This window comes from Poecilia mexicana, unplaced genomic scaffold (assembly GCF_051168715.1).
Source record: "Poecilia mexicana isolate PSO_F unplaced genomic scaffold, ASM5116871v1 scaffold_14, whole genome shotgun sequence".
NCBI classification, from domain to species: Eukaryota; Metazoa; Chordata; class Actinopteri; order Cyprinodontiformes; family Poeciliidae; genus Poecilia; species Poecilia mexicana.
Window position 1 is genome coordinate 4884042 of NW_028263383.1, and position 15513 is coordinate 4899554.

At 38.3% G+C, this 15513-nt stretch overlaps 3 protein-coding genes across 4 annotated transcripts; 2 read left to right on the plus strand and 1 right to left on the minus strand.

Moving 5' to 3' along the window:
* Nucleotides 1-1162: 1162 nt before the first annotated feature.
* Nucleotides 1163-2857, plus strand: LOC106921386 (alpha-crystallin B chain-like). The gene is made up of 3 exons (XM_014993058.2): nt 1163-1446; nt 1650-1772; nt 1847-2857. The coding sequence occupies exons 1-3, from the start codon at nt 1267-1269 to the stop codon at nt 2036-2038; spliced, it is 495 nt and encodes a 164-aa protein (XP_014848544.1). The 5' UTR covers nt 1163-1266; the 3' UTR covers nt 2039-2857.
* Nucleotides 2858-3012: 155 nt separating this feature from the next.
* mia (MIA SH3 domain containing) lies at nt 3013-7666 on the minus strand. The gene is made up of 4 exons (XM_014993070.2): nt 5180-7666; nt 4730-4863; nt 3892-4002; nt 3013-3782 (listed from the first exon to the last, which is right to left on the minus strand). Exons 1-4 carry the CDS (start codon nt 5295-5297, stop codon nt 3759-3761), a joined length of 387 nt encoding a protein of 128 aa, XP_014848556.1. The 5' UTR covers nt 5298-7666; the 3' UTR covers nt 3013-3758.
* Nucleotides 7667-8554: 888 nt separating this feature from the next.
* On the plus strand, nt 8555-15008 carry bicdl2 (BICD family like cargo adaptor 2). Of its 2 annotated transcripts, XM_014993024.2 has the most exons (10): nt 8555-8660; nt 9169-9588; nt 11370-11585; nt 11689-11805; nt 12386-12532; nt 12696-12842; nt 13057-13131; nt 13475-13554; nt 13660-13774; nt 14663-15008. In XM_014993024.2, exons 2-10 carry the CDS (start codon nt 9346-9348, stop codon nt 14837-14839), a joined length of 1317 nt encoding a protein of 438 aa, XP_014848510.2. In that variant the 5' UTR covers nt 8555-8660; nt 9169-9345; the 3' UTR covers nt 14840-15008. The 2 variants fall into 2 exon arrangements, with proteins under 2 accessions (XP_014848510.2, XP_014848519.2); XM_014993033.2 differs by lacking the exon at nt 12696-12842.
* The last annotated feature ends 505 nt before the right edge of the window (nt 15009-15513 follow it).

Genomic DNA, 15513 nt, shown 5'->3' on the forward strand with positions numbered 1-15513 from the left:
TTTTATAAATTTGTGATATTAAGACAGACTGTACTTTTCTTTCTGATTTTACGTATATTTACTGGAAATTGAGATTTGTTTGATCTCGAAATCAATTTATTTTGTATAGGCTATATTTAAATATTAGTTGGATCTGTCAGATGCTTGTTAGAACTGTTGGGTCCAGCTTAGTGTATTGTTTTGATTTCAGAGTCAAGGGTCATATTTTAGTTCTGTGTTGATTGACAACTAGAGGCTGGATCATTTTACCCATACAACAGCTTATGTTGTCCATCCAAAAAGGATTAAAATGATTATGATTAAAATGTGTTGATAAAATTAGACTACTAATTTAAAATATACAGATTAAAAGAGAGATCAGCAATCTTATAATCTCCAATACATTAACACAATTTTCCAATGTGGATGATTGTGTCAAAATTACTCAATAGCGATGTAAAAAAAAAAAAAAAAAATCTGACTTGCTGCCAGGGGCGGCACAAATATTTATTAGGTTAAGGGGTAATATTAGCTTGGTTCAATAACTTTTTCACACAAGGTCAGGTATGTTTGGATAGCTTTCTTTCCATTAATAAATAAAATAATGACTTAAAAACTTTGTTTTCTATAGAGATCACTGTTTTCATATTTTCTCTTTTTGAGCAGAAACATTTAAGTAGACAAACAAGCTAAAATAGAAGAAATGTGTAAGAAGACAAATAACGTTTACTTGGAACATCCAATGGGAAAGCAATTTTTTAAATCTGAGCTCATGGTAAAACTTTATGCAGATAAAGTCTCACCTAATGCTGTCCCATACACACTCATCAGTTTCCATTCAACACCACATCCACTCCACACATAGATCTAAGCTTTTGGCACATGGCGCACCACTGGCTAAAGCTCTGTAAGCTATTCGCCAAACAAACTCTCGAACACTGGGCAGCGGTATTTCCTGGGGCATAAGCTTGGAGGTATCAGCAATATTCCCAGCCAGTGTCCCGTCATGGCTGAGAGATAGAAACACGGTGTCGGGGGCAGAGTGTGAGACAACAATCAGACAGAGGAAACAGTCAGGGGGAAGAAGGGACAAACAGTTGACATCATTGTTCCAGAGAGATCAGCCTGTTGGCACAGTTTCGCTGCCAGTGATGGCATGGGAGGTTAGGGAGGCTTGGATGGGCTGGGAGGGGAAGGCCTATAAATTCAGTGTAGGACTGGAGAGTTGCACCCATCTTAAGCCAAGTTAGACCAGCTTTGAGCTTAAAACCTTCTCTGACTTCCACTATGGATATTCCCATTCAGTACCCCTGGTACCGTCGCGCCTTCCAAAGCCGGTTTTCTGACCTCTCCTTGGCAGAACCTCTTGCTGACTGGCCACTGGTGTGGCCCTTCTCCTGGTCCTTCCCCTGGATGCGACCTTCATTTATGCGCTGGTTCAACTGGCCGGAAAATGGACACAGCGAGGTAAAGTGCTGTTTGGTTCACCTTTTGATGGTACTTCAAGCCTTTGTGTTTCACAGTCACATTTGTGAGATTTGTTGTTTAAATTAGAATTCTAAGTGCTTAAGTTGAAATCAGAAACACCATTAACTTTCTAACCTGAATTGAAATTGCACTGAGGAAAAAAAACAACAACATCTTACTACTTCTAACAAATTTCTGCACAGATGCGGATGGAAAAGGACCGCTTCGTTATTTATCTGGATGTGAAGCATTTCTCCCCCGACGAGCTGTCCGTCAATCTTAGCGACGAGTTCATCACGGTGCACGCTAAGCACGAGGACAGACAGGTCAGGAGAGATTGCAGGGATCTGCAGAAACTGCAAGCTGCAACTTTTCTAACACTGACTAATTCTGCTTTCAGGATGATCACGGCTTTGTGTCAAGAGAGTTTCTGAGGAAGTACAGGCTTCCATCTGGCGTGTTAGGGGCCGACATCACCTCCAATCTGTCATCTGATGGAGTGCTAACAATCACGGCGCCTCGGCCATGTCTTGGGCCAGACCGCAACATTCCCATCTCATTTGAAGATGGCTCACAGAAGCAAAAAATGTAGAGTGACCTGGCAGCCCTGATACTGATTAAGTACTAACCCACCACTACTTGTTTGGCATTTTGGTTAACATAATAGGTCAGACAATTAAAAAAAAATGCAAGCATAACCTGCTGACTTCCAACTTACAATCACAGATGGATTTAGAACATGGTAACCTCTGGAAAAAATTGGATCCTGCATAAACATTTAACATTACATGTGAGTTTCGTCTGCACAATATTAAGCTCCAGAGAATAAATGTTCTTATCATAGGCCTATCTTTGACAAATTATAGCCATGCATTTATCTAAAATTACCAAATATATTCCTTTCCTTTACCTGGTGTGTGAATAATAGACAAAGTCTGAGAAAGCTTTGCATTTAGGAGACCAAACTCTAAAAAGTTGGATGGAGGGAAAATAGCCTAGACAGCTTAAAATGTTCTTGTCTAAGACTATCATTGTCAGACTTATTAACAAAATGCCAGCTGTGCTCTCTTTTCAGTTGGATATGGTGCTGGTTTCTGTAAGTGAAGAGATACAGGATCAATGGGAGCATTTGATTGCTTTTTTTTAGTCATTCAAAATGCCACCAGAGGATTTAAGGCCAAGATTGTATGGAATGGAAAAAGCAACAGATGGAGAATAACAGGTGTAGGTCGCAGTGTAAAGGATGAGCACAAGAGGCACTTTTTTTCTTCAGATATCTATATGTACTGTTTTTGACAGTGAGTACATTTTTACTTGTAAACCCAACGCTCTACTATTACTGTTAAACCGGCTATAGCCTCTGGCATATTAATGCAGAAAACCATATTTAGAATAAATATTGAAACTCAAATTGGTGTTGTAAATTTTTTTTCTTTGTTCTGTTGAAAGTATAATTTCACACCACAACAGAAGCTGAAAAGTCAAGTTATTTTATTGTTTAGGCCCCAAAACATTCATGACAATTAAAAAGCTATTTAAAAAAAATCAATAAATCAACCTCAAAGATGTGGAAAACATTTTATTTGTTGTTTTACAAATTATTACACAATCAAAAAAGAAAAAAAAAACCTGAATGGCAGCCAGATAGTAAAAGTTGACCTTGTCTTGGAAAAATTATTTAAATCCCACTGTCCTGCATATACTGTATGTCTAAGCATAACACAGTTAAAACAAAAAAACACATTTATTTAAAAGACATATGTTTCACCATCATATCATGCTACAATAAATAATAGGCAGAATATTCAGGTGAAATCTCTTGCCAAGCTCAACCTAAAAAAAGGCAATTTTTTAAAGTTTTTGTTGAAATGTTTATTATCTGTAAAACTGAAAGTATGAAAAGCCAAAGTGTCACAGATAGCATAAGTAGGAGAACTATCTTCTAAATAATTCAAGATGAAGATGATTACATGTTTAAATACAGATAAGATTTATTTAATTTTGACAGAAAATCCGATCAAATTCTGTTAAGTCATGTTGTGTAAAGTAAATCTCACTTAAATACCAAATAACAAGAACACAGAAAAAAGAGCCCAAGTTTGATATATAACAGGAACAGGAAAATAACTCTACCTCGAAATCAAAGATCAGCAATCAAAGCATATAGTTGACAAATACAATTTCTGACACCCATAAATCATTTCATGATTTTTAAAAACGTATTCAGAGACAAGCTAACATGGATTAGACCATAACTGTGTGTTAAGGAAAGCTGTTCCATATTGTTGTTTTCTCTGTGTGTCCGTTCAGCATCAGTTGCAGTAGAAATCCCAGTTCTGGGTAAAAAAATAAATGAAAGCAGTGAAAATACAAGAATAAAATAGAAACAGCTTGATAATAGTTCAACTTATTTGTAAATATGCACAGAACTGTTGGTTCACTTACGGTAGTTTTGACTTCTGTGGTTGCTGGCATGAGAGCATGTGTTTCCTCCACAACGCTGCTGGGGAAGTGACCAATCCGAGCCTCCTGTTCTCCATAATATGTGTTTTGTACCTGCAGTAGTAAAGTATCTAGATTAGAGCTTCTCAATCTTTTTTATTATAACTTAATAAATTTCAAGATGGATGAACAACACCATCTTTAGAGACATTTTAATGCAGTTAAACAACAGGACAGTTCACACACTTAAAATCTATTGTTGATGATTGTTACTTTGTTTTATAGTTTTTACTTACAGTTTGGAGTTACATGGTTTGTAGCAGATGTGCCTTATAAAATGAGTACAACATAATCCACTATACCATTACCAGAAAGTTTTTCTTGTTTACCATGGAAGTTGCTACGTTGATTTATTCCTCCTGGAACTTGCATGTATTTACTTAAGACAAGGCTTGAGTAGAAAGATATTTTCAGCCAGTATTTGCTTTGCTGTTCTTAGCTGCGCTGAGGCTGATTAAGGTGAACCTGTTACAGCTGTACGCTGTGACTGGATCATTCGAAAGTAGCAAAAAAAAAAAAATCAGTGGTATTTTTTATTTATCTACCAGATTCTAAATAAAGAAGCCTTTTTCTATTTCAAGCTAACTTCACACAGATTTGATTACCTTGCATGTGACATTTTTTAAAGGGTTGAAGCAAAAATTAGGTTATGTGGTATTTTATATTGATCAGTCACACAATAAACTTCTGCAGTGTTTGTGGTTTTAATGTGATTAATTTTGCAAAGCACTGTATATTATGGTCATAATAAATTTTTCTAACATTATTCTTCTTTACTCACACTGCCAGCCCAGAAGAGATTCCCTCTGTCTTTCAGCATTGCATAAACATAGACAATTTGCCCCTGTTGGATGGGGATGAACCTGCAGTCTCCAGGGTAGTAGTCCTGAAGCGCCCGGGCTATGAGGATCGGATCTGTGTGAGAACATAGTTTAGCATTTGTAAGGGCATGAATGACTGTGTAAGATTTTCAGTTTTTTAATTGTTGTGCAGCTCAGAAGATCATCAAAAGTTTAGTCAGCACAGTAATTACATTTAAAAAGTAAAATCTCTATATTATTTATATTTCTGACACACTGGGTTATATTTCAAGTGTTTATTTCTGTTAACTTTGATGATTAAGGGCTACTGCAAAAATGTGATCCTACTGAATCACTGGAAACTCAGCATTTCCAGTTGTTAGATAATATAACCAGTAAGCAAGGAAGAACTAGAAGCTGTTGCTACTTACGACTGCATTCAGAGTCAGCACAGAGTTTCTTATTTGATAGTTTGGGCATCTGCTTTCCAGCTTTGCAGGCTGTCAGGAAAAGCATCACAGAGAGAGATAAAAACAGTCTGAAAGCCATATCAGAATGCAGAAAACACAGACTAAGACAAAAAAAAAGTTTTATGATTGAGGAGGGTCCTGCTCAGCTTTTTATTCCTTTATTCCCGTTTGCTGAAACCCGAGTGGAGGTGGGGTGTAGGTGCCCTCTCTCTTCGACACTCTCCCTGCCCCCTTCCTAGTAAATGAACAGAGCACTCCTTTGAAACACTCCAAGCAGGTAAACAGGACAGGAGGAGAAGGAGGGGGTGTGAGCTGAAGTTAACAGACCCCTATTTGTGTCCTCATCTCTTTCCATCCCAAAAGACACATGTGTCAAACTCAAGGCCCGCGGGCCACATATGGCCCGCCATGTCATTTTATGTGGCCCGCCCAGCATTTTATAGGCCGATGATTGACTTAAAATAGGTTTTGAGCACGAATTGACTACAAACTACATCTCCCACAATGCATTCCGATTGTTACCAGCCAAACATTACGGCTTCTCGCCACTAGAGAGCAGCAGAGTCACCTCAAGCTGCTTATTGATTTTCCCAGCGAATAAAACTGAGACATGGACAAGCTAACTTCAAAACGTCCAAGAAAAGAAAAATCGATTTGCAAGTAAGACTGTGAATGAAGATGTGTGTGAGTTGGTGTCAGGGCCGCAGGTCGCGCTAGACTTTTTTTTTTGTTATCCGTTATCTTGACCTACAACATAAAAAAAAATCGGTCATGTACTATTTTTATCCGTGAAATTACAATCATATTAACATCGGCTATTTAGTCGCATTTTATGCGGTTTAGATAATATTCACCGTGAATCCAGATCCCATCACAGATTAAGCAGATAAATGCATCTACATTTTTCTTGTAGTGACAAAAACCACTGACTGAGGACCCAATAACTTTTAATAAATTAAACTAAGCGACTTCACTTAAATTAGCATCACTTCACCCGCTGGGGTCTGAACGCACTTCCTCCTGGTTCCCATCTGCAGAAAAATCTGCGCTAATTCATCAGTCAGTTGGATCTGTCTGATCCAAACAGATCATCTGACCTCTGTGAGTGTTTTACCCTGAGCGGTCCGGTGTGAGCTTTTACCAGGATTTTATTTTATTTTTTTTCCCCCGCTGGATGAGTTACTCCCAGCGGTTTAAGTCTTCGCAGTCCGCAGTGGTTGAGCAGCGGACTGCGTATGTCTAATTAACGTTTGCATCGTCATTTATTTCCTCAAGATAAACTGCTGGCTCCTTAAATGGATTAACACAACGTTGCATTCTCTTTAGTTTTCTCTGGTCTGTAATGGAGACTTGAATTTAACGCGTCATTTCAACCAAAGGTTTGTAATGCGCTTAAAAAATAAAAATTGATTTTATTTTTCAATCCATGACTCTGTAGAACCATTTTGAAGTGTTGATTTTATTTTTGAACCATTTTTAATGTTGATATTATTTAACCATTTTTTATTTTGAAGTGTTGATTTTATTTTTGAACCATTTTTTATTTTGAAGTGTTGATTTTATTTTTGATACCTTATTTATTGTAAAGTGTTGATTGTATTTTTGAACCCTTATTCATTTTGAAGTGTTTGATTGTCTGAAAGACCTTACACATGAATTGCCCCATATGGGGTTTGAACCGATGACCTCAGGATTACCAGCACCGTGCTCTAACCTGCTGAGCTAACTCACCTACCTTACAAACTGTTGAGTTTCCATGGATTTAAGAAGAACTTGCATGATCTTACCACAATGAAGATTTGATAAAAGTGCTTATATTCTGTTTTTCAAAACAACACATGATATTTTATTTTCCAGAGATTTTGTATTTTTAAGTGTTGATTGTATTTTTGAACCATTATTTATTTTTGAAGTGTTGATTGTATTTCACAGATATTTTTAATTTTAATGTGTTAATTTTATTTTTGAACCATTTTTTATTTGTAAGTATTGGTTTTATTTTATAGCCATTTAGTCAAGTCTCTGCAGAACCATTTGTCTCTGCTAATGACATCTTCAATACAATTTTTTGATCCCAGGCTTAGTTTATTGACTGTACTGTGAAATTGGACACAAGTATAAGTTTGACAGTTTGTTCACCAAGTTACTGTGCTCTCTGAGAGGATCTGTGGTATAAATATTTGACATTGTTCCATGCCCATCATTGACATTAGTCTCTAACAAAATTTGGATCATCTACCAGAAACACTGCAAAGAGCATGAGTTTCTGTAGTGTAGTGGTTATCACGTTTGCTTCACACACAAAAGGTCTCTGGTTCAAAACCAGACAGAAACAGATTTAGTATCTTCTATTCATCACAGGTGTTTACTAAAGGTCAACAAGGGTTCTGTGGTGTCATGGTCTGTACTCTGAATCCAGGCATCTGAGTGCAAACCTCAGTTGAAATTTTCATGCGTTGCATCTCACATCATCAACCTCAAACTGAAACAAAGCAGAGAAGTTCAGTTCCTGTAGTGTAGTGGTTATCACGTTTGCTTTACACACAAAAGGTCTCTGGTTTGAAACCAGGCAGAGATGGTTTTTATAGGTTATGCATCTCTTGGGGTGCAGTGAGACAACAAGAGCCTCCTCTTCCGTGATGGTTCATTTGCCAATCGACTTCAATGTTGGCTTCTTTGAAATCGAAGCTACTTTACTTCAATTACCAATTGGCAGTTCAATGGCGTAATGCAAATGTGTCAAACTCAAGGCCCGGGGGCCACTTGTGGACCCCCAGTATTTTATAGGCCATGGAAACTCAAATGCAATATTTAAAACTTCAATACATAAAATCAGTTATTTAACAATATGAGGTGTTTAATTTATTTTTAACATTGTATTTTTATACATTTATGCTAGGGCTGCCCAAGTCTAGTTTTCCAGAGCTACCATCTGCAGCTTTAGATGCATTCCTTCTCTAACACACCTGGACCATTGAATCATTATAAGCCTCTACAGAACTGAATGAGGGAAGTCAACCTTTTGTCTGGGGTGTGTTTTAGCAGGGATGTTCTCCTGATTTGTACCGTCAATGTGGCCGTTGAGGGGGCCAATATGCTGAAGTGGCCCTCGGTGAAATTGAGTTTGACACCCCTGCAAAAGAAGACTGCTGAACTTTCAAGCAGCAACTTCCTCGAAGCTTATCAGCCTTTTAATATCCCTGCTCAGCCACTAGATGTCCAAACAGCACCTGCTTCATCTGTTCCTGACTCTGTTTCCTTTACACCTTCGTGACTCGGGAGGAGGTGTGGCCCTCGGATTGTATTTACATGCCGTGTGTTTCCACTACCAGGGAAACCAGCTGAGCCTCTCTTGCGCAAATACTGCCGGGCACACAGACAAAATGTGCGCACACTCAACACCAAACAGGAAGACTGTTTCTGGAGGCTGGTAACCCGTCAGGTAAGACAGACTTGATCCTTCTTCTTTGAGCCAGAATAACTTGGTTTCTGTCTGACTTCAAAGTTTGAATAATTTGACATACAAATAAGTTCTGAGGTGCTTTAATGTGGATGAATTATTGACTTTAAGAGGTGGAAACAGAATGTTACGTCAAAGAGTGACCTCAGAAGGAAATGGTTTTGAATGAAATTTGTGTTAGAGCAACGTCACTAAAGTGTGTGGAAAAAAACATGGAATATTCAGTCGTTCTGTTCACAAGGTTTTAGAGACTTTTTGCTTAAATTTCTTTACAGCCTGAGACTGAAACACAATGCTTACATTTGCTGTGGAATTTAGGGAGGGGAGCAAGAACAATGGTAATAAAGGAGCTAGATTTTCGGTCAGAGTAACCAAATCACCAGTCAGACAAAAGACCTCCTTGTGAAGGTTGTTAGATAATATCACCAGAAAACAACTTGTCATGCTAAGCCTTTCTAAGATTGTCTGTATTGATTTCTTGCTGTTACAGATTTGTCTCTGAACAGGAGAGTTTCTGAACGGTTGCCTCTGAAGAACGCAGTGAGAAACTAAATGAAAGGAGAAGGAATGGGAGTTCGTCCCTCACCTCTCTGACTCTGGGGAAGTCATCCGAAAGCCAAGAGGGTGATGGTTTCAAACTAATTCCTTAAGCCAACACGTTTCAGTCATGTTCACTCCCAGGAAAAACAGCCTTCCCTCGCCCAGCCTGGAGGACTCCTTCTTTCCTCTCTCCTCTTCCTCTTCGGTGTCTCTCTTTGCTTTGCAGTCGGCCTCGTCCCCCACCGACGGCATGGATGGCGGGGGGGCGATAGATACTGACCTGATACTGGCTGCAGAACTGGGACGGGCCTTGCTGGAGAAGAACGAGGAGCTGGCAGAAACTCTGCAGCAGAGAGAGAAAGAGGTGGAGGTAAGGAGATAACTGGGCTGAAGGGAAAATAACTGGACTCTTGTGTTTAGCATAAACAGGAAAAGACCACATGAATCAAAATGTGAGTCAGCTTCAAATGTGTTAAAAGTTGCTGTTCCGTTGATCATAAGATTCATTACTTAGGGTTTTTCCATCTAGAAAAATAGAAATGCGGTCACCCAATGTTGAGCCACCAATTGCTGACAAATAAGTCTGGAATGAAAGCTTTCTGCAACAGTAGGTGTTATATTGTGTCACAGACAGTGTCCTCTCAAGATTTTTCCACTGAGCTTATCTTCTATGAAAACACTGAAGGATCATTTCAACACTGGTTTGGGCGCTGTGTCTGGGTAAATGACGTAGAACAGGATTTCAACATGTTGATGCTTTTCTCAGTAAATATGTTTCTAATGAGGCTACCTGAAATCCAAATATTGTCCAAAAGCCAAACACCATTCACACAGAGACCCTGAATAAGCAGAAGCAAAGGCATAATTTTTCTTCTATCAAAGCTTAGCTGCAATTTGCTCTCGATTTCTTCCTTTATATAACGTTATGGGTCACGCTTTATTTGTTAAATACATCAACGTAGACAATTATTTAAAAATAATGAGAATTTTTTTGAATAAAGAAAACTAAATTGGTGTGCTCCAGCCTAAACCCCCCACCCCCTACTCTGAAACAAATATGTGTCTAAACATTATTGTTTTGTAATTTACATATTCGAAGAAGAACTTGTTGCAAAACTAGCTAGTCCAGGCAGCCCACGTATTCCTAAATATAGTCCTAGCTACAGGTTTCTCAGAAAAATGCAGTGTTTTTAGCTTCTAGTGCTGCATGTCACCTCATCAGTTCAGGTCGCTGACAGGCTCCAAACGCCCATGAACTCATAGACCATGCAAACACCTGACATGCATTCATGGCACTTCCAGGATATTTTAATCACACCGCTCATTCTACTCAACATCTGGTTTAGTCATTTTTTTATTTGCTTTGGATTTTCCTCTGCTTGATGTTTTATTTTATTTAATTTTTTTACTAAGCCTAGTAAAATGTAAGAACAGTCAGATTAAAAGAATTACAATACAAGTTAAATTATGCATAAAAAACAACTTAATCATGGATGCAAAAAAAAAACAAAAAAAAAACAAGCAGTTTGTTAGCAGTAAACTTAACTCAAACTTAACTGTGTATTTGGGGCAACTCTTCCTGTTAAGAACATCACCTCTACCAGCACTATTTCAAATGTTAAGTAACATGAGAGAGGCCAGCAAGTTTAATTTTTTTGAGCTCAAAAGCAATCACGGATCTATATGTGTTGTGTGTCTACACCATATGTCAACCGCAGTGTTTTATGCTTTGACCTGTGCATCTGGGCCCTATTTGTCTTTTTATCTGTATGTTCTAAGCTTTGAAAACTTAAAATAAGATTAATAAAAAAGAAAAAGAAAAAAAGAAAAGCAATCATGGATAATTGGTCATTCTTTAACAAGATGGACAAATCGAGTTCAAATACAATATTCATTGTTCTGAGGTGCTTAAAACCTCAGATTGAAATATTACATTTGTAAAATACCTTAATTTCTGAAAGCAGGAACAGCGAAATCAAATTGAATGGTATTTTTTTCTCAATAAACATGTAGAAAATTTTAGATGCACAGTCTATTAAAATTCAGGCACTTTTGAGGGGAATCCTGATGTCTCCCTTTTGTAGGCTCTGCTGCTGATATTCATTCACTCCTTGTCAATGAAGTTGATTAATGTGCAGTTTATTGTCTCAGGCTTTACAGCAGGAGAAGCACGTCCTGCAGAGGAAGCTGGAGATGAATGAACTGGAGGCTGGGCAGAAGGAGTCAGAGCTCAACGCAGACTTAGCTTCACTGAGGGCAGAGCTGCAGAAATACCACAGCGAGGGGCGGGACCGGAGGAAAGACGACAGCGAGCAGATGACTCAGTTGGCCAATCACAACCAGAGACTAGTGGAGCAACTATCTGAGGTTGGATCATTTTCACCTGTGTATTGAGTCACATCTGATGAACTTTTTTGGCTGCTATGCAGACAAACAGGTTTCACAGCCTTGCATCTCCCACATTTTCTAGGCTGTAACACTGGAGCACTCCCTGAGGACCGAGCTCCGCACCCTCAGAGAAGAGATGGAGGAGTCATCCTTTAGTCGAAATATCAGCTCCGCACAATTAGAAAATATGCAAGCTGAGGTATTATTTAGAGCTTTCTTAACACTGTTAAAGTACTTTGCTGTGGAAAAGTATTTACTCCCTCATAGATTTCTCATGATTTTACTTCTTTTGATCTCATCTCATCAAACTAATTTAATTATAAGACTAGACAAAATTTGAGTAAATACTAAGAAAGAAAGAAAGAATTGCCCCTAAACCTAATGACATAAGCATCGACTGCCATGAAGCATTTTGAATTACTGTCAATTACTCTGCCATAAGAAATGCCAACCTTCTAGACTGAACTGTTGACTTCAGCTACACTGCAGAATATGAACAAGCTGTTTCAAGTGATGCCACAACATCTTAACCAGATAAAGTCCAGACTTATCTGTTTTTATAAGCCATTCAGAGGGGTATTTACGTTAGTATGCAGATTTTCATTTAAATAGAACGAAAACATGATTTAATTAACATTTAAGAATGAAAACTCAAATATTATTTCTGTTCACCGCATTTGATGCATGAAAAAAGCAAATCTAAATATACTCAGAAGTTTAAAGGAAACCTTCTCACTCAATCCATGGAAAAATGACTATTCTCCTCTCCATCCATGCAGAACAGAGTATTGCAGGAGCGGCTGTTGCACATGGAGACGCAGCTAAAAGCTTCAGAGGAGAACAGCCAGAGGCTCCGTGTGGAGAGAGAAGGACTGCGGGACAGACTGTCCGAGCTTCATGTCAAACTGACTGAGAAGGAAGCTGAGGTGAAGATCAGGCGTTAGTCACAACTGTCCTAATAATAATGATACCACTCATCACTAACAGAAATAACTAACACATCTGCTTTAAAATCCTACACAGTCCACCTATTTGCTTCTTATGGTGTGTGTGTGTGTATGTGTGTGTGTATTTTGTGTGTGAACATAGATAGAGCAGGAGCAGGGGGTTGTGTTTGAGTTACGCACCTTGAATCGCTCTTTGCAACAAAAAGATCTGAACCTGGGAGAGGAGAGCTTCCTGGACAGTACGCACACACAACCTTTGTCTCTGCTCAGTGAAATTCAGCAGACACAGGTACTCACAGATACACACATACAGTAACTTTACCGTCCAACCTGGGAACCGTCTGCTAATTCTGAACCTCTTCTCACATCCCTTACCTTAAAAGTGTGTGGTACTAACGGGTGTCCGCTATTAATTTTTATTGGAAACCTTGCAGAGATGCCAACATATTGCGACAAAGTCTGAGTAAATATTTTGTGCGATTTATGTTTCCTGTTATTTATAGGCTACAGAGGCTCTCTTGGCTCACTCCTCAGCGCTGCAGGCCAAAGATGAAGAAATACAAGCATTAAAGGACGAGGTCTGTTAAGAGCTACACATGAATTCAACATTCATTAAAGCAGCAGGTCACCAGAGTAGAGGAAATTGAATCATTTGGGGCCAATTAGAAAAAACAGGAAAAAAATACATTTAAAAAATCCCCCTCAAGACAGTAAAAAGAGCTAAATACTGTGTTCAATGGGAGAATAATTTTTGAGACAGCATTATAAGTTTTGATGTTTTAAAATACAAAGTTGGAATTATTACAGGATGTCAATTCTTCTATTAGACAACTGGTGTTTTGTAGTTTGTATTTTATACAAATACTCCCAAGATGTATTTAAAATAAAACGCTGAAACTATATTATTTTCTCTCATTGCAGCTCCAGTCTCAGCAAAAGGAACTTGAGTCTCTCAGGGAAGAAATTAAACCCTTCAGAGGTGGAGAAAATCAGAGCTACAGGTGAAACTGCAACACAGAACCCTTCAGTGTTTTATTAGACATTATCTTTAATTTATAACAAAAAATAAATAAATAAAGGCTAATAGTATTTTCTTTTCTATCCAGCTCTTTGGAGAGTGAACTGGCCAAAGTCCGTCAGGAGAAAGAAACGCTCACTCAGCAGCTTCTCAACACAATCAAACACAAGGTGGTGCTGTCTCAAGAACTGGATGCCTGGCAGGTGAGTCTGTTGTTTGTGTAAAGATTTTATTTTGAACATGTTCAACTAGTAGATTAAAGTAAATACGTATCTATACAACATTAAAATATTCAGGAAAGAGGAGCAGGAAGCACACTTGTTTAATACTCTTTACATATCTATGCCGAACTTCACACACGCAGGCACACACACCTACACGCACGCACGCACTCACGCACGCACACACACACACACACACACACGCGCGCGCGCGCGGACATGCACGCAAATACAAAACCTTCAGTGCAAGGTCTTACAATAGAATCTTGATAATTTCTGTTACAAGTTTGAAAACATCTTATTGGAATACTAATGATTGTGTTATAAAAGGTTTTCTTATTGGAGCATGGAACAGTCTACATTTACGATGTAAATAATTTATGTTGTAACAACAACAGTTCTGTTGCTATAACATGAAGATGTTATCACATTACTGCAATTTTATTTTTTGTGTTGCAAAATCGATTATTGTGTATTTGTTATAAAGATATTCTTGGATTAATAAGCTTTTCAACTGATAATGCAATAAGATTATTTTTTCTTTTCCTGAGGTGGCAGCTCTGTGCTTCCGTACTAATAAACTCCACCCAGAGCATAGTCATAAAATATTCAAGACAACCGTAATTGTTGTCCATTCCTGACCATGTGTACAGATGTATAGTTCCATGTGGTACCTTAAGAAAGACCCAAAGCCAAGCCCTGAGGAACACCACGACTTCCTCAGGGAATACAGCGGAGTGTTCTGATTTATCTCCTTTCAGTTTCAGTGTTTGATGATTTAACGCAACAGTAATGTGCACTCTTAAATGATGTCCTTTGGCAACACCTCACATTAGCAATTTCTAAAATCTACCATTTGTCCTTCTGCAGGAGGACATGCGCTTCGTCATCAATCAACAGGTACTGCAAAGGGAAGAGGAGAAGAAGAAGAAGGAGGAGAAGAAGCAGGAGAAGGAGAGCACTTTTGGATTCCAAAGGAGCAAGTCTTTGAGAGTGAAGGGTGAAGGAGGAAAAGGATTCTTTTCCTCTTTATTCAAGGACAAATAAGACTCGGTGTCATTTGTCCTTTCAGCAGCAGACGATGGACACTGATCAATATCGGCAATATCAGCAAGTTAAATGTTTACAAATGCAACATCTGAATATACTTTTCTGTTTGTAAATATGTACAGCATATTAATAATTTTAAACTTTTAATAAAAACATTACAATTTTATGTGATTTTTCTTCTGTAATCCGCAAACAGTTTCCTCTTTTTTTATGCAAATAGGGGAACAGAATGTTTCATTATTCTATTTAAAATTGTGCACTTCAAGCAGGAAGAGCTGATGGTCAGAACACAGGATGAGATTAGAAGAGGTGAGGTATTATTTTTTCCTGCTGTGAATCATGCAAAGCATTATCTCAGAGAAAGAGCTAAAAATAAGCATGTGTGGTTCATAAATGTGAAGGGGAGGGGGAACTTTGATTGTCATGGAACCATGACTGAAGCCATCATGTTTTAGCCTCTAGTAGAAAAAACATGAGAGCATTTCTATCTTTTCTCCAAGAATCACAATTTGGATTCTAAATGGTCGGTAGGTTTGGACTGACTGCTTTAGTGAATATTTTTCTGAATTGTCAAGAGTTGCCAGAGATTCCCAATTTAGTTGACTTGATCTTTTACTGTCAGACCAACGCATGAATACACTTTGGTCTGTTCCACTATGACTCAGATGGAT